Raw genomic sequence first — 25,172 nt, 5'->3', positions numbered from 1 at the left:
CAAATGACCATTAAACATATGATAAATTACTCAAACTCATTAGGAATCCAAGAAACAATATATACATATATATATACATATATATATGTGTGTGTATATATATATATATAATGAAATGTTATTCAGCCATAAAAAAGAATGATATTTTGTCATTTGCAACATGGATGGAACTAGAGGGTATATTATATATATATAATATATATACACATACCAACAAAAGAATGGATAAGTTGTGGTATATACATACAATGATACAATGAAATATCACATGGCAATGAAAATGAATGAACTAATGGTTGAATCTTTAAAATATAATACTGAGTGAAAAAGCACTGGCCTCATAGAATGAATTTGGAACAATGATATACCACCTCACACCAGTGAGAATGGGGAAAATTAACAAGGCAGGAAGCCACAAATGTTGGAGAGGATGCGGAGAAAAGGGAAACTTCTTACACTGTTGGTGAGAATGTGAACTGGTGCAGCCACTCTGGAAAACTGTGTGAAGGTTCCTCAAAGAGTTAAAAATAGACCTGCCCTACGACCCAGCAATTGCACTGTTGGGGATTTACCCCAAAGATTCAGATGCAATGAAACGCCGGGACACCTGCACCCTGATGTTTCTAGCAGCAATGTCCACAATAGCCAAACTGTGGAAGGAGCCTCAGTGTCCATCGAAAGATGAATGGATAAAGATGTGGTTTATGTATACCATGGAATATTACTCAGCCATTAGAAACGACTAATACCCACCATTTGCTTCAACGTGGATGGAGCTGGAAGGTATTATGCTGAGTGAAATGCGTCAATCAGAGAAGGACAAACAGTGTATGTTCTCATTCATTTGGGGAATATAAATAATAGTGAAAGGGAATATAAGGGAAGGGAGAAGAAATGTGTGGGAAATATCAGAAAGGGAGACAGAACATAAAGACTCCTAACTCTGGGAAACGAACTAGGGGTGGTGGAAGGGGAGGAGGGCGGGGGGCGGGGGGTGAATGGGTGACGGGCACTGAGGGGGGCACTTGACGGGATGAGCACTGGGTGTTATTCTGTATGTTGGTAAATTGAACATCAATAAAAAATTAATTTATTAAAAAAATAATAAAGTAAAATTCTGAAACTGTTAGAAGAAATTATTGGAGAATTTCTTTATAAACTTCAGAGTAGTATATCAGTCAGAGCTCAAAGAAGCAATTCTCCCACAAGAATCTCTTTGTAACCCTAACTGGAAATGGACACCAAAGGAAATTCTGGGAAATGTAGTTCAGCCTAGCCAAATTGACATACTGCAAAGCTACCAAAAGTAGGAATCTTTTTCTTAAAGATGACACAATGAGCAGTTGTAATAGTACATGTTTAAGTAATTTTATTCAAGAAGAAAAGATGAAGTGTATATATTCTGGGCTCTCGAATATATGAGAATACATTTTTGTTGATATCATACATCATTCAAAACTTAGATGTGTATGAGTGTCTGTGTGGTGTAGTCAGTTAAGCTCTGGACGCTTGGTTTCTACACAGGTCATGATCTCAGGGTCATAAGATCAAGCTTGCGTTGGGCTCCACACTCAGTGCAGTCTGTTTGAGATTCTCTCTCCTCTCCCTCTGCTCCTCCCACTCATGCTCTTTCTCTAATAAATCTTTTCTTTTTTTAACTTGGATATGTAGAAAAATCTTGATTTACATTTTTTTTCTCCTCAGAACTCTAAAGGCTGTTTTTTAACCCTTAGTATCTCTGAAACAAAAGTAGAAATTATGAAAGTTTTGGGCTAATTCTTTTGTCTGAAGAGTTACAGTTTTTATTGTCCTTATCACCTAAACTTTTTTTTTCTTATCACCCAAACTTTTTGTGAAAATGTGGTAGATATGGTTCTTGCGGCAGGCATTATCAGCAATATACCCAGCAGTCATTCTCTTTCTTCTTTATCAACAGAAGGTGAATTTTGTTTTGAACAGTAATATTCTCAACCTTCATGGTAGTTAAAGGTGGCCATGTAACACAATTTGGCCAGTGATCTAATAACACATGAAGGAGGGTTTTATTTTCTTCATATATCTCTTCTTTATTGCTTCTTTCTTCCTGCTCTTGAAACTGGAATGAGACATTGGAGATAAAGCAGCTTCCATGTAACCATTCTTCATTCATGTTTACTGGCAACACATCAGTGAACAAAACAGTCAAAAGCCTCTTCCCTAAACTTAGGTGCAGTATATCAACATATAATAATAGAATTAAATAAATGAAATATGCAGAATACTGATAAGGGTTATGGGAAAAAATATCAGAGTTTGGATTCGCAAGAGGCGGTTGGTGCAACATTAAAAAGGGTGATGTGGAATGCCTCACTGATGATACTTGAGTAAAGTCAAAAAAAGTGAGGGTGCAGGTCATGCAGTTAGCTAGAGGAGGAACAGCCAATGGAGTTGGGAAAAACCAATGCAAGGACTTGAGCCAGAAAGGTGACTGCTATATTTAAGGAACAGCAAGAAGCTGGTTTGGCTAAAGTTCCATAGGGATAGGGGTACTAGCAGGATATGAGGTCATAGAGAAAACAGGGAGACAATTAGTACAGAGTTATTAGGCCATTGTGTAGAATTTGGCATCTAATTTTGAGTGAGATAGAAAGCCACTAGAGGATTTTGAACAGGGCAGGAAATGTTCTGATTTACATTTTTAAAAGATTTTGTTTTTAAACTTTTTGTTTTTAGACTTATAGAAAAAAATGCAAAGCTAGTACAAAAATTTCCCTTATATCCCTTACCCCACTTCTCAATTTAACACCTTGCAACAAGAACAAGAAATTAACATTGGTGCAATATTAGCTAAACTACAGGCCTTAATCAAATTTCACATATCTTTTCCACTTATGTCAACTTTCTGTTCCACAATCCTATCCTAGGTCCCATATCGCATGTAGTTGTTCCCCCCACCCCCACCCCCATCCTTAGTCTCTTCCAGTCTGTAACAGTTCTTCACTCTTTTGTCTGTGGATCTTGACACTTTAGAAGAATACTAATCAGTAATTTTGAAGAATGCCCCAGAAAATGAGTTTATCTGATAATTTCTCATCCTTGAAAGTGTATTAGTCTGCTAAGGCTACCATAACAAAATACCACAGACTAGGTGGTTTAGGCAACAAAAATATTTCTCACAGTTCAAGAAGTCCAAGATCAATGTTCCAGCCAATTCAGTTTCTGGTAAGAGTCCTCTTCCTGGTTTGTGGAGGGCAGCATTCTCAGTGTCCTCATATAACATTTCCTCAGTTTCAGCATACTGGCTTAGTGCATTTGTGCTGGGGTGAGTGTATCGAGAGGAGGGTTGCATTCTGATGTCTCCTCTTAAAAGGACACTAATCCTGGGATGCTGGGTGGCTCAGCAGTTGAATGTCTGCCTTCAGCCCAGAGTGTGATCCTGGAGTCCAGGGACCGAGTCCCACATCAGGCCGCCCCTTACATGGAGCCTGCTTCTCCCTCTGCCTGTGTCTCTGCCTCTCTCGAATAAGTAAATAAAATCTCTAAAAAAAAAACAAAAAACAAAAAACAAAAAACACTAATTCTATTGGATTAGGGCCCTATCCTTATTATCTCACATAACCTTAATTACTTCCTTAGAGCCCCCGTCTCCAATACAGCCAAACTGAGGGTGAGGGCTTCATATGTATGAATTTTAGGGGGGAACAAACACTCTTAGCAGAAAGGTCTTATATTTTTGGAAAGACTACCACACACACTTTATGCATCATACAATGGATTTGTGGTATCAGTAGGTCTTATTACTGGTGATATTTACCTTGATCATTTGCATGGGTTGGTGTCTTCTAGGTTTCACCATGAATAGTTACTATCTTAAATTTACAGTTAATAATAAATATCTTTGGAGACTCCAAATCCTGTTTCTTCTCAAACTTTTACCCACTCATTTTAGCATCCATTGGTGAATTTTGTCTGCAATAGTTATTGGGGCATTTGCAATGATGATTCATTAACTGAGAGAAAATCTTGGTTGAGGCAAATTTTGGGTGTGGATGATAATCAAAAGCTGGGTCCGATCCATTAGTTAATTTTGAGATGCCCAACTTCTAAGTGGCAATGCAAGAAGACAATTGGATATATAGTGTTGAAGTTCAAAGGAGAGTTCCTGAAGATACTATGCAGAAGTACTGATGCATAAGAATTAGATGAGATCAATACAAGTATAGACATAAAAGACATACAAGCACTAAGCCATATAAGTAACTCTAACAATAAGAAATTATGGAGAAAGTGAGGAATCCGTCAAAGAGACAGGAGCATCCGGTAAGGTAGTAGGAAAACAAGAATATGGTGCTTTGGATGCAGAGTGAAAAACACATTTCACTGAGAGACTGGTAAAAATGGTCAAATGCTACGGACAGGTCAAGTAAGATAGAGACTAATAACTGACATTAGAATTAGCAAATTTTTAACGTTGTTGGAGAAAAAAATGTTAAAAAAAGTCTTGGTGGAGTGGTAAAGATAAAACTCTAATTTGAGTGAATTTCAGAATGAGCAAGTAGGAGTCTGAGACCATCAGTCCAGACAAACTTTGGAGATTTTGCTGTAAAGGATTCAAGCCACTTTCAGTATAATATCAGAAGAAATGTAGGTGCTTGATGATTTCATGATCAACAAAACCTTAAATATAAAGCAGAAAAAACAAAGGAAAAAGGCTAAAACAAGCAAGAAAATGAAATGAAATGGGAGATGAATGCAATATATCAGGGTGATTTTAGTTGAATTTATTTAACGAATACTGATATATTGTTTACTGTGTCAGACACTATTCAAGGATTTACAAATACAATCCACTCAAAATACATTTCTTCCTCAAAATTCATAAATGTCCTTTCCCCAAACTTTAAATATACTCAGACATGAGTCCACAATTTTACCCTCTGTTTATACCATCTCCTTAAGTGATGTTATTCAGACTTATGACTTCAAATATGTACTAAGAGCCTTTAATTTTGTATTTCCAATCTAAAGGAGCTGGGAAAGAACAAACAAAGCATAAAGCCAGAAGGAAATAAAGATCAGAGCAGAAATAAATGATATAGAAACTAAAACAAAACAAAACCAAAAACCAAAACCCAATAGAACACATCAATGAAACCAGGAGATGGTTCTTTGAAAAAAAGATTAAAAAAAAAGAAACTGACAAACCTCTAGCCAGACTTATCAAAAAGAAAAAAAAAAAAAGATGCAAATAAATAAAATCACAAGTGAGAGAAGTAACAACCAACACCATAGAAATACAGAAAATTATGAGAATATTATGAAAAACTATATACCAATAAACTGGACAACCTGGAAGAATGGATAAATCCCTAGAAACATATAAACTACTAAAATTGAAACAGGAAGAAATAAAAAAACTTGAACGGACCTATAACCAGCAAAGAAATTGAATCAATAATCAAAAACTCCTAAAAAATGTAAATCCAGGGCCAGATGGCTTCAAAGGAGATCTCTACCAAACATTTAAAGAGTTAATATGTATTCTCAAACCATTCCAGAAAAAATAGAAAAGGAAAAATTCCAAATTCATTTTATAAGGCCAGCATTATCCTGATTCAAAACCAGATAAATACACAACAAAAAATAAGAGTATATATAAGCCAATATCCCTGATGACCACGTATGCAAAAATTCTCAGTAAAATACTTGCAAACAGAATCCAATAGTACATTAAAAGAATCATTCTCTGCGATAAATGGATTTATTCCTGGTTTGCAAGCATGGTTCAGTATTCACAAATCAATGTGATACACTACATTAATAAAAGAAAGGATAAGAACTATATGATCACTTCAATAGATGTAGAAAAAGCATTTCATAATGTATAACATACACTCATGATAAAAGCCCTCAATAAAGTAGGTTTAGAGAGAACATACCTCAACATAAAAAATAAAAAAAAATAAAAAAAAAATAAAAAAAATAAAAAAAAAAAACAGGTAAAAATCATCCTCAATGGGGAAAAACTTAGAGCTTTTCCTCCATGGTCAGGAATAAGACAGAGATGTTTACTCTCACCACTGTTATTTAACATAGTACTGGAAGTCTTAACCACAACAATCAGACAACAAAAAGAAATAGAAGGCATCCAAATTGGCAAGGGAGAAGTCAAACCTTGTCTATGGATATATAAAAAATTCAAGACTCCACCAGAAAACTGCTAAAACAGTTTTTAAAGTTTTTAAATAAAAACTGTTATTTGAACTGATAACACAAATTCAGTAAAATTACAAGACACAAAATCATTGTAGAAATCTACATTTATGTACACCAATAAAGAGAAAGAGAAATTAAGGAATCTACTTCATTTACAACTGCACTGAAAACCATTAGATACCTATGAATAAACCCAACGAAAGAGGTAATTACATATCTCCAAGCCCCAACATTAGTGTTTTATATTAGAGCTTCATTTTTTAATACTTTTAAGCTCACTGTATTTTAAAATTTTGTACAAAGCACGTGTACTGCTTCTGTAATAAAATGCTTTAAAATTTTTCAAAGGAGGTAATGAATGATTCATGAAATTATACTTTCCCCGAAAGATAAAGACAACTGATAACGGATTGCTAGACCTAGCAACATGGGAAGTCACTGATGTGCTTGACAAGATCCATTTTGGTGAAGGGTAGAAAAACCTGACAGGGATAGTTTGGCAGTTCCACAAAATGTTAAACAGAATTAGGATAAGACCCAGCAATTATACTCCTAAGTATATACTCATATGTTCACATAAAAACTTATATCCAAACATTCACAGCAACATAATATCCTAGAAGCCAAAAGTGTAAGCAATCCAAATGTCCATAAGCAGATGAGTGGAAAACAAAGTATGGTATATTCAAACAATGGAATATTACTCAATAATTTATAGAAAGAATTAAGTACTAATACATGCCACAGCACAAATGAACTTTGAAAACATTAAGTGAAAGAAATCAAACCCGTAAGAAAACATACTGAATGATTTATACCATGCTTATGAATTTCCACAAATCCATAGAGACATAAAGTGTGTTAGTGGTTGCCTAGGGCTGAAGGGAGGAGGGCCTGGGGAGTGACTGCTAATGGGTATAAGGTTCTTTGGGGAGTGATGAAAATGTCCTAAAATTAGGTCACGTTGATAGTTGCACAATTCTGTAACTATTAAAATAAAACCCATTGAATTGTACACTTTTAAAGGGTGAACTGATGGTAAGTGAATCATCTCAACAAAACTACTACAATAAATAAAAGGCAGGAGAAAGTTAGTTGATCAGTTTGGATTTGCTCTACTTCCTTCTCAGTGTGTATAGATTTTATGTGACCTTACTTCTGGAAATTCGTTCATTGGGGGGGGGGGGGGGTGTTTCCTTTTTGGAGGGGGCAAACTTTTCCTTCTTCCCATTAATCCCTATCGCCACACAACTCCCAAACTGTACAAATCAAACATAACTAGACAGAAAAATGTTTGCCTCCATTAAGAAAAAGTATACTTGACAATTTTAAAAAGTATTAAATGTGGCCATTGATCAGATTTACTTTTCACAGTTACATATATACACATTCCAAAAAAGGAGAAGAGGAGGAGGAGGATGAAGAAGAAAAACCATTTACCTAAGAATAATAATGCATTACTTTAAGCAAATACATTATACAGCCTGGATTCTAAAACCCATTTTGGATTATATAAAACTACTTTGTAAGAGCCACAAAACAAGTACTCCTCCCTCTTGAGAAATGTTTGCATTTTTAAATAATACTGCTATAATACATTTTCTTTTAGGAAATAAAAAAAATTACAACAATGGTATCATTTTATGAATACAGACTAAGTGAGTACATATATAAGCCAATTGGCAAAGCTAAGTTTAGAGCTGATTTCCTCCCTTGCATTGTATAATTTCAGTAGTATACAATAATTATCTACTGTTGAAATAACACCTGAGCGGTTCAGCTAAAGATGCAAATAACAAAAACCTCGCACAAATATTCAAATTTCAGGAATTCTAATTAAAATAGAAAAATAGAACATAAAAGGTATCTAGACAAAGATTCAGATACCCCAGGTAGATTATTCACAAGAGTCATGTGTGAATCAATATTTTTTGTAGTCCTTAAATAAAATTTAATCATCAACTGATGAAAGAAAGTTTCATATTCAAAACACTTTCAGAATGCATCCATAATTAACTTAATGCGAAACTGTATGAAAGAAACACACGTATATTTCATTGCGGTCTTTAAGTACAGAAGTATTTTATTATTTTTGGTGCATCTTCTTACGCATTTCTTCAAGAGCTGCTTCCTTCTCTCTCAGCACCTGCTTAAGTCTTCTTATTTTTTCATCTCGAATGGTTTCTTCTAACTCTGGTGGCATTATGGGAAAAATATCTTCCGTATAATTTTTATTAAAGGAATGACTTTGTTCAAAAGCTGCATTTGAACTCAATGTGCCTTTTTCCTGGTTCTCTGGGGTATAGTGTTCAACCTCAGTTCTCTTTTCTTCTCTGGTTTTGTTGTGGCCTGTGAGAATGTTATGACGTGATACATCTGAAGCTGGTAAAATACTGCTGACAAGTTGGGACATGGTGACATTATTTCCTCCATTTACAGCTGTGTTATGAACACTCTCTGTTTTTCTCTTCTTTGTGTGATCCATCTTCTTAACGGCTTTTGCTTTTCTTTTCTTATCAAAACCCTGTTGAGTAAGATTCCAAAACAAAAACAAATTATTGCCATATAGACAGTGTGTTCTCAAATTTAAGTCTGCAAGTAACAAATACTAATTTCAACATATTAAAACTACAGCAAAAAATTGTTTACCACTGTACAGTACTAAAATGAATAGCAATGTCCTAATGATATTCCCAGAGAATAAATTGCTTAATTTACATTTTCCTGCTTAAGTATTAGATGAATTGATCTATTATCAAAATATCAAAATATTACCAAAATATCAAATTTGATGTATCAAATATATCAAAATATAACAGCCATACGTAAAGAACTTGTTCACTGGTCTCTGACCTAAAGTTCAGGATATTAAACAGTATAATGATATATATCTAAGTAGAATAACAATAGGCAGTTATAGGGATGTTTCTTTTCATCATTATTGACCAAGTAGGTTTCTTAAAATGTTTGTATTAAGGGTGATACTGCAAGGAATATCTACACTTTTCCCCATTTTCCCTACACTGGGATTATTTTAGATAGTGTCTTCAAAGTAGGGTAACTAGTTTAGAAAGTGATGGCCATTTTAATTATTTGATGAAAAAATACAAACAGATGAATAGAAACACTTAATGCAACATCTCTAACTAGGGATGCATTTTTACATTTATATATATGGTTCTCTTTAACACTGATTTGGTATAAAATATACATATATGCAAGTTTGATAACAACTATTATTCCTATTAATGCAAAGACTAAAAAAACCCCAAATCAATAAATACATCCATAAAGCTTTGGAGTAACTACAAAGGACACAAAAATCTATTACCTGTTTTTTCTTTTCCTCCTTCACTATCAACTCTGTCTCTTTGTAAGTATCACTCTTGCTAAAGGAGTCAAAACCTTCTCCAGAGCCCAAATTATCAGGAATCCGAGTAAGGCACACTCTCAAATCTTTAGTGAGACCAAATATCTTTTTAAATTCAGCATCATTCTTCAGATATGATGCCTTATTGCTTCCTCCTTGGGAATGGTTCTTGTCATTTCTTTCTTGAGTAACTTTTTTGAATGTTGATGCCATCTCATTCTGGATCTGGAATTAGGAAAACAAAACACACAAACAATACTGCTAATTACTTAAGCTATTTTATCAGACTAGCAACTAAGTGTTCATCTCATCTTACTCAAAACATCATGCTCTAAAGTCCTAAGTGGTTGGTTTGCATTACCCTTGCCTTACCACCCACACTCAAAAAAACGAACTTAACTGAGTACAAACTTAATTGTTCCCCTAAAATTTCTCATGTTGCTTTCTTGCACTAGAAAAGTTAACAAATCGTTGATTCCCAAACAACTGAAATAAGAACACAGACTAATGACAAGTTAAAAATAATCTATAAAACATTAGTTGGAAATTGCAGTCTTCTGGAAAAGTCTTATGCCTTCAATCAATCTTATACTTCAGAATTTACCCTCTTACATATCTGGAATTCAATGAATTCCATACCAAAGGGGAGAAACACTGACATTATTAAGTAGACCTCTATGAAAGAAAAGAATAGGCACAAATACTTAGCACAGAGAAACATTTTTTAAAAGAACAGAAAGGTAACTATGTGGATATGTTGAATAAATGAACAGTCAGAAAGGGTTTTAAAAAAAAAAGGAAACTGTCTACTAAAAAAAAAATGTTGATAAATCCTATTTCTGCAAATGAAAGGTATTAAGCCCCATTCTATCCCTTCTACCATCTATCTAAAATTGCCAGATATCTCCCTACTATCACAAAACCAACAAACAAAAAACCCAGCTCTCCTAGATGCATATTGATCTTTTCATATGCTAACAAAATCTATTAATGTATGTACATATGTATATATATGTGTGTTCACATATATATATAAATACACACAGACACAGAATTTTACCAAGCTTTGAATTCACATTATCATTCAACAACTCTCTTAAACCTTATTGCTCTGAGGTTTTTGTTTGTTTGATTTTGTTTTAAAGATTTGGCATGCCAAATGATTTAAGAGAAAGATGCTTCTTGGACTCTATTATGTTCCTCAAACATTTCCTTCAAATAAAAGCTTTGACTTAAGCATTCATGTGTGTTCAGTATGTGTGTGATGGAGTGGAAGATGGGAAAGGAGGTTACGGTGGGGGGGGGAGGGGTGAGAGGTGTCATAGGTAACTAACTTTGAGAATTAAGAAAGAAAAATTTTCTATATAGATAGATAAAAAGAACACCCTGACATGGGAAAATTACCTTTGGTTCTTGGTCTCTGAAAACACACTGTTGTGAAGTAAGAGTTGTTGCATCAACAGAGGAACTTATTTTCTCTCTGCTCTGGATGGTATTTCCTTTTCTGGGGGCATTTTGTACTGTACTAAATCCATCTGGAAAGTCTGGCTTTGTGAATAAAGTCTTACTCTGTTTTAAGTAGTTAATGGATTGATTCATATTATGTGGGTTTGGGGTAGAAAGAGATGGTTTCTCCACTTTTTTATTCTTCTCTGCCCTTAGATTGATCATGGAAGCAGGCTGAATATTTGAGAGTGACTTTGTCTCCATCTGGTAAGATTTACTTTTAGCCAAAACAATATTTACAACCTCTCTGGATATTTCTGTCACTGCACTTGAACTCACTATTTGTGATGTATCATTTCTTGGTGGAATATCAGGAGAAACAGAATTCTGTTGGTCAATTTGTGATGGCAAAACATCTGTCCCCTTTTTAGCCAATAGATAGACTTTCCCATTAAACATAACCAAAGCATTATCTTTAATAGGCATACTTTTGGATTGTGTCCCACTAGGACTCACAGTACTCAATGATGGCATATTTATATTATCTCCCAAACTTTTCCTATCTACAAAAGTTTTTAAAATCTTTGAAGCCACATTATTTGAAGACTTAACAGGAACAAGAGATGGAGTGCAAGGCTGTAGATTTTCTTGAAAAATCCATTTCACAGGAGCAGCTTGAGAATGCTGACCACCTTTTAATTGTGTCTCTTTAGCAACATTCATTGGAATTTGTGTATTTAGTATCACTGGCTTTGCTATTTCTGTAACAGGTTTTGGGTAAATGTTTTGAAAGTTCTTGGTAACTACATTTTTCACTGTGTTTACAGGAGATACGTAAATAACAGTTGGTATTTGGGAGGCCTCAACTGTTCCTGAGGTACTTGTGGTTGCAGTTGCAAGTATCTTTTGCTGAACTGAAGGAGGCAATGAAGACGCTGGTACAGATTTCACTTCAGCATGGGCAGGAATCTGTAAATGATGCCCAGAAGGCAAAACTGGAGACTTCACAGTCATTGGAAGACTCTGAGTATTTACTAAAATATAAGGTGAATCATTTTGTGTTGAGGAGGGAGAAACAGCAAATGTTTGCATGGTGAGTCCATCAATTTTCACACCATGACTCTGAACTTTAGAAACTGATGAGGTAAAACTTTCAGTTCCCACAGAAGTAACTCTAACTTTTTCTGCTGTATCTACTGTTCTTGTAAGAAAATAGTTTGAAGAACTGGCTGGCTGAAAAATGGGCAATTGAACTGATGCACTTGTGGAAGAGCTGGAAATCTGAGTCTGAATAGTAACTTGAACTGGGCTTCCTGTATTCCCTTTCAAAGCATCAGACATGACTGAAGATTGAACTAGCGGTATAAGATTTCCAGAAGAATTAGGAATTGGAAGTAATTGCAGAAGATTTTTTCCATCCGAGCCAATCGTCTGAACTACTTGGTACATGCAGCCTGAAACACTTAAAAGAACATTGAGTAAATAAATACAATATACTAGACGGTATATACATTTTATTTAAAAACAAATATTTACAAATATTTTAAAAAGATACAAAATTATAAAATGATATGTAATTTGTCACTTTGAGTTTTCAAAGTGAAATATTGTAAAACATATTTTTAAGTAGAAGAGATAATCAAAGATGATCAGCTTTGATTTAGAATTTCTCCAATGACTAGGCAATGGGTAAATTAGACTTTTCTAAGATTTTACTCTGTATAAAATTATGCCTATTAGAATATTTTCCTCTTAAACTATTAGCATCCTCCCTTCCTTCTTTACTTGAATTCTTTTTTCCTGTCCTCCTCCTTTTACTCTGATTGCCCAGGATTCCATTTCACTTTGTTTTATGCTTATTCTATTTCCCTCATTCTTTTCTACCCTCTTTCCAATCTGTTGTGCTCTTCCCACTGACAAGGACTCAGAAGTCCTACTGTTAGGCCATCCTTCTTTTGCTTCAGGCATCTCTTACGGTGATAACCTTAGTGTGGTACATTTCAGAAACTAAATGGAATTACTCAAGTAGGAACCATTTTCTTCTTTGACTTATTATTTCAGCACATGTGAAGTTTGGTGCTAAACAGCCCTTTGTATGGGAATTACATTAGTTTCAGCTGCCTGTCAATCCATATAGATAATAGTAACATCATTTCAGCTAAATGGTTTTCAATGAACATGGAACGCACTGGAAATTTTCCTTTTAACCTAGCCAATTTTGATCCTGATACTTATGAGCTGTATCTTACTACAGATTGTCTGATTTTTAAAAACCCAAAATATATCAATCTCTGTTATATAATCAATTATTTGTACATATCTTAAATGCAGATACCTCAAGTTATTTAGGCCTAAAACCACCTTTCAGTTCCTGGAAAATACTAAGTTCTCATGGGTCTCAGAGTAATCACACATGCCCACTCTACCTAGGTACTCCTCTCTTCTCCCACTCATATAACTCAAGTCTCAGCGTAAATAATACTTCCCAAGAGATACATTGAACACCATAACTATCTTTGCCCATCTTTCATAATGAGTCTCTAATATTACACCTGTTAATTTCCTTCATGGTACATATCACAAGTTGTCAATATATATTAATCTATTTGTTCACTTGCCTATAGACTGTCTCTCATGCTAAATTCTAGCAACATAAATGCAGAGTTCATGCCCTACCAACAGTATGCCCTTATATGACTAAGATCAAATGAAAACAAAAATTCTAGACAATAATTAGAATTCTCAACGATGTAAAGGGGTGTTTTACTGCCTATTGGTGTTTTTAAAACATACATATCAATAAATACCAAAGCCAAAAATTCTATGCATTCTAGGAAGCCCTGGAACTCAGTTTTACCTTTCTGCAACCCAAAATAATATAATTATATCCTTTTAAATATTTAAAACTACTTTCTGGCCACTTGACAGTGTCTCAAAATGTTAAATTTACTTTTAGCAAATTAAAAGTTAATCTCTAAAGAGAAGCATGAACATAAATGTATGAATTCTCACTTTCAGGACTTAAAAGAAAGTCTACCTTTACCACCTCCCTACCTCCAAGAAACATAGAAACTGGACCAGAACTAATTCAGCTTTAATTTATTCAACAAATGTTTACTTGAATGTCTCTTATGGTTCAGGTACCAGGCTCGATTATGGGAAAAGGGTCAGTAAACTACAGCATTGGGCCAAATTTGCCCCCTCCCTGTTTTTTGTGTAGTCCACAAGCTAAGAATCTTTTTTCTATTTTAAATGGTTTTAAAAGTCACAAGAATAGTATTTTGTGACATGTGAAAATTATGAGAATCAAATATTAGCATCCATAAATAAAGTTTTATTAGTACACAGTAGCACTCAACTTTAATGCACTGTATAGGGCTGCTCTCATGCTACAGTAGCAGAGTTGAGTAGTTACACCAGAAATGGTATGGCCCACAAAGCCTGAAAGATTTACTATTTGGCCCTTTACAGAAAATGTTTGCTGGTCTCCAAGCTAGTTCAACCCACAATCCCTAAAAGGACTTATACTGCTGGTTGTATGCACAGATAGGCAATTATCATTAAGTGAGATAAATGATATACTATATTTGGATGAGAACAAAAATACTTGCTCCTTTTCTTAAAACATTCTCTTCCCAAGGCTTAGATAGGACATTCTCCCACTTTTGCCATGATTCCTTGGTCTTCCTTGCCAATTCATCCTACCAGAATAAACAAACCTTCAAGTGCTGGAATTCACCAAAGCTTAGGCTGAGTTCTCTTCCTACTCTTAAGCTTTTCCCAATTATTTCCTTTATGTGCATTTCTTTTATGTGACTAAATCACCACTTAAACAGCAACAATTAAAAGATTTATAACTTAGTTTTTTTGAGATTCGGGCTTACATATCCAACTTCCCTCATGACGCTTCCATTCAGAATCTCAAATGCACCTATAACTCAGCATGGTCTTTTCCAATGTTTTTTTTTCCCCTTTGATAAATGGCATACCATCTATCTTAGATGCCTAAGTCACAACAAGCAATTTTCTGCTTCCTAACCATCTATTTTTAATCTATCACAAAATTCTGTTGGTATTACCTTCTAAATTTCCCTTAATCTTTTCAATATCTTCCAAACCATCTGTCTCCATTCTAATCCAGGCAAATATCATCTCTGGCTTAAGACTATTATAGTAGCTTCAAAATTGGTCTTTTCTTCAGCCAAATCCTCTCCCTCTGAAAGCTTTAATCACATTAAAACTGATCCTTAAAATACTTCAGGAGCTTCCCATTTTCTTTAAGCAATAGAAAGAAAACCAAGAGATTTTGATGCAATGGAAGCCAAAGGAAGAGAGTTTTAAGAAAATGGGCAAGTCTATTTACAAGTTTCTGAAAGGCCAAGTAGGATGTAGATTAAAAATGTATACTTGCATGAGGGTCATGGATGGCTTTAAAAAAAAAAGCAGTTTGGTGGGGGAAAAAATTGTAGAGGAGTGAATATAAAGAAAGGATAGTAAGATAGAAAGTATGGACAACTCTTACTAACTTTGACTGTAAAAGAGAAGATAAAGACTGTCAAATAGAGGCTCAATGGGGTCAAGAAGAAATCTGTTTTCTTTTTCTAAGGTTAGATGAACTAGAGCATATATTAAGGCTCATATGAGTTATCAAGAATAAGAGGATAAAGAGGGCTAATAAGCGCAAGGTTTGATAAGAAGATAGGAAATTGGAACCAGCAGCCAGGTAGAGGAATTGAACCTTGAAAAGACGTGGAGAAATATCTTCTGCTATTGACACTGAAAAAACAGGTTAGGCAGATCTGCAGTGTAGCTTTGATAGCAGAAGGGTTGAAGTATTCTGATCCAATGGCTTTAATTTTCCTGTGAAAAAAGACATAACATCATCTGCTAAAAATAGGAGTAAAAATACAAATTTGAGGCAAATCAAGAAGATCTGAGTCTTTGAGAAAGAACAACTTGAGTTCGGAAAATATTAAGAGTCATCAGACAGTGCTGTTGGCCTAAGGATATAAGTAGTGATTATGAGTTTATAGTGAGACCAATCTGTGCTCTTGTGAGATTTTCCTTATTTCACCAGGCATAAGCACATAAGCAAAGAGAAAATTGCTGAGTTCGTCCAGGGTTGGAGTAGCTTCAGAAGAATTGTGCAAAAAAAAAAAAAAAAAAAAAAAAAAAAAAAAAAAATCAAAGAGAAAATACTTTAGGATACTGGTAAAAATTATTAAAATGATGAAACATAATCTAACATAAAATCTAAACAGGATGAGAAGAAAATGAGAACACAAAAGACAAAAGTGTAAGCAGAAAATAAAGAGATTATTGGACTGGAGGTCCAGATAAAGTTAAAAAACAGAGTGGAAATATTTAAACAAGTAAGCTAGAAATACTGCAACTGGTGTTTAGAAAAGAGAATGCCTGAATCAAGAATTTCATAAATGCAGCAATTTCATCTGACAACAAGAACTACAGAAGTGGATGGACAGTTACAGAATGGAGAATAAAATCATTGGAGAAAAAGAACTACATACAGAAAGACTAGATGACAATGAGATTATCCATATAGATACTAAAGTCACATAAGATTAGAGAGATAATTGTGATCTATGTGCTAAATTCAATGACAGGAAGTTGGGAGATAATGTTCATGAACCACAATTAAGACAACCTACCAACTTCCTGTTACTGATATGCTAAAAAGCTGTCTCGAAATTCACTTTTTTGCAGTCTATTTTCTTTCCCACTCTTCTACTGTATCTCATTCTCAAAGATTACCAAATATGTTCTCACAATTAAATGTCTTTATCGTCATTCTCTAGGTGCTCCCCACTGATACTGACATTGCTAATTATGAACTATGAACCTCTACCTAACATGATTTCCGATGTGCACAACTTGCTTATTTTTCTTAATGTTTCCTTTCTTACTCATTTTCTGCATTTTAAGCATCCATGACTATTCCCCAAAGCACAATTCTTTTTTTTTTTTTTTAAGGTTTATTTATTTATTCATGAGAGGCAGACTGACACATAGGCAGAGGCATAGGCAGAGGGAGAAGCAGGCTCCTTGCGGGGAGGCCGATGCGGGACTCAATCCCAGATCTCAGGTTCACGACCTGAACTGAAAGCAGGCACCCAACCGCTGAGCCGCCCAGGTGTCCCCCAAAGTACAATTCTTGAGTCTGTTTCTTCTTCAAGACATTCTTCCTTAAAAGACTGTACCAATTGTTTCAACTATTGCGTCAAGTGCTTCATTTTTCTTTGCAATGACTCCCAGTTATATCCTTTATTCCTTTCCTCTAATATTGACCTCAGTTCCATATTTATGTTGTCTTACCAAACACTTACACTTTTAAATACCATGACTGTTTTTTAAACCACGACTTTAAAGTTCAAATTAGGGCAGCCTGGTGGCTCAGTGGTTTACCACCGCCTTCAGCCCAGGGCCTGATCTTGGAGACCCAGGATCGAGTCCCATGTTGGGCTCCCTGCATGGAGCCTGCTTCTCCCTCTGCCTGTGTCTCTGCCTTTCTCTCTCTCTGTCTCTCATGAATAAATAAATAAAATCTTAAGAAAAAGGGATCTCTGGGTGGCGCAGCGGTTTAGCGCCTGCCTTTGGCCCAGGGCACGATCCTGGAGACCCGGGATCGAATCCCACATCGGGCTCCCGGTGCATGGAGCCTGCTTCTCCCTCTGCCTGTGTCTCTGCCTCTCTCTCTCTCTCTCTGTGTGACTATCATAAATAAATTTAAAAATTTCTTTAAAAATCCTAAAAAAAAATAAAGTTCAAATTACTCTCTACTGAAAACTAGTATGCTAATCCTATCATATGTCAGCATATGTCAGCACTATTTCCCAAGTCACTTAGGTTTTAAATCATCTAGTCATCTCTGACTTACCTTTATCACCCTTCTGATATTTAATTTGACTCACCCACAGCACCTTGTATAGATGCTTACAAATGGCAAACATTCAATAAATGTGCAGTGAATCACTGAGTCTGTAAAGGTTTTTTTTTTTTTTTCCTTTTTACAGCTCTTACTCATTCTTCTCTTTCACCATTGTCACTTCCACTACCCAGATCAGACCTGTATCACCTTGTGTCTAGTCCTCATTATCTAATTCCTCTATTTTGCTTGCCTTTTAAACTAGTTTTTCTGACTGCAGCAACTATTATAATGTATGTCTGGCAGATTAAAGCATTGTTTTCATCCTGTTACCTCCTTTCCCAAAGTTCCAATAATTCATCATTGCCAATTCAGCTTGATTTGAAAATCATCTAAAATAGACCGTAACAATCTCTGTTAACAGTACCATCTATAACTTCTTGATGTAAAAATCTCTGATCTTCCCAGAAAGGTCTCTTTGCTATTCTGGATTATCCCAAGTATTCTTCAGGTTATTTTTTTTCTTCTCCAACAAATTAAAACACAACAATAAACTGAGGATCAACTCCATCTTCTTTATGAAAATATTTGCACGTCCTCAAACTCACATTAATTTCTTCCAACCTAAAATCCCCAAAGCACTCCCACTGGTGCCACTAATCCTAAGAGTTACATGATGCCTTCTATACAATGTCTTCTAAAAAATGAGTATTGTTTTTCTCATAGTCAGAGACTGTACTGTTTGCTTTGTAATCATTCTCCCAATGCCTAGTAAGCCCTCAAAAAAATTATATGCTCTTTCAAATCTCCATTTTAACTATTCTCAATACTTTTCTTTACACTTCTTCACACTTCACACTTCTTCTTTTCTTTAGTCTCCTTGGGTGTATTTAACATACTTTTGTCAATGAATCTGTTGATAACATGTGGTTCACACATTAGAAGCTTTAACAGAACTTTTATAATGCTTTTATAGTTATTTGCATATGGGAATGTACATTTTTAATTGTTATGGTTTTTAACCAAAGGACTTTAGGCTTCTGATACTTCATTCACATACTTCATTATATGGCCTCTATGTTTCTGCTTTACAGAAAACATTTATATTGTACAACATGTATACTGCACAAACTATTTTCAAGTCTACTCATTGATTTTTTTTTTTTTTTGCCCTTCTTCTCTTCCATTTCTCCTTCAAAAATTGAAGGAAAATACAGCTCTTCTATATCAGTATATTAATAGAGATTCACATTGGGCAGCCCGGGTGGCTCAGCAGTTTAGCGCCGCCTTCAGCCCAGGACATGATCCTGGAGACCCGGGATCCTATCCCAAATCGGGCTCCCTGCACAGAGCTGCTTCTCCCTCTGCCTGTGTCTCTGCCTCTGCCTCTCATGAATTAAAAAGAGAGAGAGAGAGAGAGAAAGATTCACATCATCTGCCACAGACCATAAATTCCTTAAGGGTAGGTTATTCCAATTCATGTGTATATCCTCTACACCTAATAGAGCAACTGGCACATTGCAAACAATGCTATTAGCTGAATTAATTCTTACAAATCATCATTAAAAACAAAAAAACACCACCACCATGATTTCCTAGTAGCAAATGGAATGAGTTCTAAAAATTAAACTGACACCTCTCCATAGAATGCTAAGGAGAGAAATAATAAATCGGGGTGAAATTCACACTTCTTCAATCAATATGCTTTTTTTTTTTTCAGATCCAGAAGAGATCTTCCATTTAAAAGAGTAACTATAACAAAAACATTTTAAGGATTCTGTCTTCTTAAATGTCATATTCTGCTAGCTAATATTAGAACAAAAATTACAATCAGATTCTCCATCCCATGCTCTGGTTTGGTCACTTAAAATTTTAGAAAAATCATCAATGTGCTAATTACTTTAAACCAGTTGGTGTTTGAACTGAGAACTATACTGCAAAAACAGTTAACAAGTTTAGACTTGAAAAAATGAAAAGAGAAATAAATTAGAAAGTTTACAGGCTTCTCTTATCTTAGTTTTTCCAATCGTTAATTAATTTGAGTAAATTTACTTCTCTGAATCTCTGTTTCTTCATTTGCAAAATGGAGACAATAAGGCTTGCTATGATAAGTAAATGAAATAACTGGCCAGAATTATGATAAACTTCCAATATATGCTAGTTATCATATTATATTAAAATATAGAATTGGTATCTAAGAATAAGGAAATGAATCTGATAGTTTTGGCAGTGTAAGAACTTGAATAAAAAGGCACGATAATTTTTAAAGTATATTAAACATACTTATATAACTTCTGACATTTTTTATTATTCTAATATTGATATAAAACATTCAAATGTAGAAATGGAATGATAAAAATTTTGCAGGCTGATGGACACTTTGCAGATATTTTTGCAAAACATACCTTTTCAACTGCCAGACTTTTTTTGCATCTCACTATATGGGACTTAACATTATGTGACTACACAATATATGTAATGAATTACGCACAATAATATATACTACGTAATATCATATACCTAGTAGATACGTTATCATAAATAGTTGTCATTAACTCTAATTCTGATAAACTGCCCGGCAATGTGAGTATTGCCATTACTATTTTATAGCTGGAGATTCAGTATTAAATAACTTATTCAGAATTACATGCTCTCTTGGACAATCCCATCCACTTTCTTGAATTTACTTTAGCATATATCAACCATAACATGGTCCAAAAAATTCAACTGCATGAAGTGAGAGATTAAGGAGAAACAGATTTCAGTTAGCCTGTAAGGTATACATCTCAATGTCTCTGTCTTATTTACTCAACCAGTAAAGATAATAGACACTTATATTGTACAAAACTAAATGCACAATAAACTGATAATGAAATATCATGTTTCTAACCAAACCAAGCCCACTGCTGAGGACATTCATTTTTAGTTCCCCCTTTAAGGACAAAGGCTTAAGAGCAGACAGAAGCCAGTTGCCAATCACATCCTAACTTATTATTATGAGATCTATCATCACAGGCTTTAATTATAATACCTCTAAGCTGATGACTCAAGTCTTTATTTTCACGCCTGACCCTGCCTTTCAAATTCAAATACCTCCCCGATTATTTTTTTGATAAGTTCTCCTCATCTCAATTAATTTACCAACATCTATTCAGAGAACTGGCATTATAATTGATCCTCTTCTCCTCATGTCAACTCACTGAAAGTCTGCCTATTTTCCCTTCTGTATCTCTTTGAATCCCACCCTTATTCTACATCAGCTAGTTCAGGCCCTCAAAATCCCTGAAAGGACAACCTACATAGAATCTTTATATGCCTGATCCCTCACCCTCAAATCAACACTACCACCAGATTTCTAAAATGCAGACAGGAACATGACCTTTTCTTAAAATCCTCTGAATGTTCTCCAGTAAATGAAGTCTAACCTCTCTAGCACAGCAAACCAAACCCATCTATTTGTCCTGTAGTACAGAACCAAACAAAAATATGGACTCTTGGTAATAAGTCACACTGGTGCTTTATTAACCAATTCCCTCTGCTTGAGCACAGCCCACATTCATCTTTAATTAGGCAGCTGATACTTAACATTCCCAAACTCCAAACTCAGGTGCTCCAGAAACCTTCCCTATGATTTCCTTTCTTAATGCCTTCACAGCATCCTGTGCATAATGCTATTTAAAAGTGTCTTACATCACCTCCCCTCAGACTATAAGGTTTTTCACGAGCATGGTTCATATCCTCTTTAGTCAGTCTCTCCATTTAGCACAGTCTGTCATGTAGGCACTCACTGAATTTTCTAACCAAGTGTTAGAACTATATGGATAATAGTGGTAAACTAGGATATGAACCTAGACTGCTGTAACTCCAAAGCTTACTGTCTTCCACTATACCATTCTAACTCCTGCTTTGTTCTTTGCAAATAAAGCCCCAATCTAAATGAACTGAATGCCAACTATCACAAATATCTTCCAGATTTTTCCTTTGTATTCTAAGATTAGTTCTGATTCTTATACTTTATGCCATGATGAACTAGACACATGTTAAACAATAAACCTGTAATGCAATCGTGAAAAGCTTTACAAAAGGAAAGCAGCAGTAACTCGAGAAAAATCCAAGCATCTACAGAAAGTAAAAATCATACTCATTTTAAGTTCATGAAAATGATTTAGTACCATCAAAATTATCAAAAAATCAAGAAACTGTGCTTCCAATTAAAGAGCTGAAATTAATCAAATGATTCATAAAATTATACTTGCAAGTCATGAAGATTATTACTTACAAAACAGAACAGAATCAAACATGCAAGCGATAACCAAAATAAGAGTCAAATGGCATCAAAAAAACATCTGGTAATGTCCAGAACATGTGATGTCAAATCTCAGTGATTTGAAGAAATAAATGCATTTGAAGATGATGTACACAATTCATAAACCAATGAGTTAACGAACTCCCAATGACTTACACAGGTAAGTAACCAAAACCTAATTCATTTTGTAAAGTTTTTAAAAATGCCAAATACATATAGCCGAAGGCTTAGAAATTGGGTAAAAGAGTTAAAGTCACAATAAATAAAAAGGTTAGGTTCTTATACTATCTTATTTCTAACATTGCAGAACAATGCATTCTTAAAACAAATTGTGTTAAGTTACACGTCATCAAATACCCAGGCCAAAACAAAGGTAGAAGAAATGAACAACCATGAGAAAGTATTTTTACTTTTGCATTATCTATACAGAACACTACATCTGCTTCTCCTCCTAGCTTCCACCAAAAGTAAACCAAAACGTTATACGTACACACAAGCTGGCTCTGTTTACGATTTGAATCCCAATGGTTCTTGGCAGCTCTTCAATGCTGTTTTGGCTCACCGCATATAGTGACCGTTTCTTCTTAAGATGCCGTGCATGCTTTTTTAGTCCTTCTTACAATTCCATTTTGCATATACTTGTAATTAAAATAAACCTTACTGAGCTAAAATTTGTAGAGAAATAAACTCGTATTCTCATAATAATAGCTAACACATAAGTACTGCTTTTTTTTTTTTCTATACTAAGTATTCTACATATACTCATTCTTTTAACTCTAAAAATATCTCTAGGCGCTCTAATTTACTGGAAAGGAGACTGGAGAAAGGCACTTGGTCTCACGAACTGTTAACTGTCAAAGCTAGGATTAAATTTAGGCAGCTTGATGTTCTTCAAACATAAATCCTCTTCCATGAATTCTACGCTCAATTTCCATCTTTCTTCACATTTTCCTTCCGCAGACACCAATTAAGTTTTTTCTCACACTTACTATATCCACTAACCATGGAGTCTACAACTTAAAATAGTCGATCTTCCCTAACAGTTCTGTTCCCCTTTTATTTCATGTTGACTAACAGAACTTTAAAAAAAATTGACTTAGTGATAAACTGTTTTGGAAATGTGCAACCACGTACGCCTTTTTAAAAGAAATCCTGGAATCTCCCTATGTCAAATAGGGAGATATCCAACGAGAGAGGGCGTTCTCATTACAGCTGCTTCAAAGACTCTGTTCCCAACCACCGATCTCACGTGGCAATCATTCTACTTTTCTTCCTTTCCATATAAAACTACTATTTAAAATTTACAAACAAAATCCAGGGCCGCCTGAGTGGCTCGGTGGTGGAGCGCCTGCCTTCGGCTCAGGGTGAGAGCCCGGTCCCGGGATCGAGGTCCGCATGGGGCTCCCCGCAGGGAGCCTGCTTCTCCCTCTGCCTGGGTCTCTAACTCTCTGTGTCTCTCATGAATAAGCAAAATCCTTTTTAAAAAAGAAAAGATCCATTCCCTCAGACGAGATCAATTTTTCAGGTTGTGGTTTCATATCCTAAGCATCCCCTGCACACATTCTTCCTTTCCTTCTCACTCCTCTGAAGGAACAGCCGTCCGCACGGGAGGGCCTGCGCCACCTGGGCCGCACCATCTGGGCCGCACCACCTGGGCGGCACCTGCTGGTCCGCGCGCGCGCTGCGTGTTTTCCGGCGAGTGCGCGAGAACCTTCCAGAAGGCGTCCGTCCACGCGGGCGCGCCGGCCATGTTGGTCTTCCTCTCCCGTGGAGAGCTGCTCCGTCGCAGGAGTCGTGCGGGGCCGGGGCGGGCCGAGGCTGCACGTTTCCAGGAGGGGCGCGCTCGAGCGCTCGGAGGGCTCCAGGGCCGTGAGCGCCCCGCCGGCCGGCGCTCGCCCCCAAGGCGCGCCCACTGCGGGGCCAGGGCGCCCGGAGGAGAAGGCCGCCTGGGCACCCTGCTAAGAGGCGGGCCGGGGCAGGCGTGTTGAGGGGGAGTCGCAACCAGTACTTACCACTGCGAGGCGTTGCCCGAGCTTTCCTCTGCGGGTTTCAGGAAGACCCTCTGGAGGTGATTGGACATTTTAGAGGGGCGGGAGGGGCCGGCACCTCCAGGGAAGTGGGCAACGAGGGGCCGAGGGCCTCCCGAGGGGCGAGACCCGGAGCGACCCGGTGTTGGGCTGGACGGCGCCCAACGGGTTCGCTGCGAAAGGAGGACCCCAGCCTTCGGAAGGAGGCGACGCGGCTGCCAGAAACCGGAAGGACCGCAGCGGCTGACGACGCGGCCCGGCCCCGGCCTCTGGGAGGAGCGGCCCGAGTCTCCGCCCCCCGCGAGCCGACGGCGTCGCGCCAGAGCCAATCGGAGTCGACGCGGGAGGCGGGGCCTTAATGGCACCGCCCCCAGCAGCGCTGGGTCCGTGGGGAAGACCGCGCCGGACGGGCTCGGCCGACCCCGCCCACCGCAGCCGCCAGCCGGGCCCAGCTCAGTCAGCGGCTTCCGGCATCGTCACATCCGGTCGCCGAGGTGACTGGCTTGCTAAAGCACCGCCCCGATGCTACGATCCAATCGCAGAGGACGTTTGGTGTCTCTTCTTCCGGATCAACGAACGAATCACGAGAGGATATGCTCAAGATGCCTACGCAAAATAAAACGCTTCCGGGGTCATTGGTAAATTTTCTGCCAATGCGCTCGCCGCTCCTGCACGTTTCTCTTTCCCGCCAGCGCCGGAGGAGACGTCGGCGGCGGCTCTGGACTAGTGCCTGACGCTGTGCGCGCCTCTTAGACGCCTGCCCGTGGGCAGCGCTCTGTTTATTGCCGCTTCCTGCGCTTTCTCGTTCATTTCCTCTTTCTTGAAGTTTTGCCTCTCTTCTTAACCTGACCTTTCCCTCCACCGCGCGTTCATCTCATGCCTCGGTCAAAGTCATCGTCAGAGTTAATCGGCTGGTTCTCTGAAAGTTCGCCCTCCATAGACATC

General features: G+C 36.8%; 1 protein-coding gene across 2 annotated transcripts; it reads right to left on the bottom strand.

Annotated features, from left to right (window-relative positions):
• Positions 1-1,343: 1,343 nt before the first annotated feature.
• Positions 1,344-24,686, bottom strand: LRIF1 (ligand dependent nuclear receptor interacting factor 1). Of its 2 annotated transcripts, none has more exons than XM_025417278.3 (4): positions 24,213-24,686; positions 10,970-12,473; positions 9,527-9,790; positions 1,344-8,719 (listed from the first exon to the last, which is right to left on the bottom strand). In XM_025417278.3, exons 1-4 carry the CDS (start codon positions 24,278-24,280, stop codon positions 8,282-8,284), a joined length of 2,274 nt encoding a protein of 757 aa, XP_025273063.1. In that variant the 5' UTR covers positions 24,281-24,686; the 3' UTR covers positions 1,344-8,281. The 2 variants fall into 2 exon arrangements, with proteins under 2 accessions (XP_025273063.1, XP_025273061.1); XM_025417276.3 differs by having other exon boundaries at positions 10,970-12,465; positions 24,213-24,575.
• Positions 24,687-25,172: the final 486 nt, after the last annotated feature.

Source organism: Canis lupus, chromosome 6, assembly GCF_003254725.2.
Source record: "Canis lupus dingo isolate Sandy chromosome 6, ASM325472v2, whole genome shotgun sequence".
Classification (NCBI taxonomy): Eukaryota; Metazoa; Chordata; class Mammalia; order Carnivora; family Canidae; genus Canis; species Canis lupus.
The sequence above is the reverse complement of the archived record's forward strand: the minus strand, read 5'-3'. Positions and strand labels throughout refer to the sequence as shown.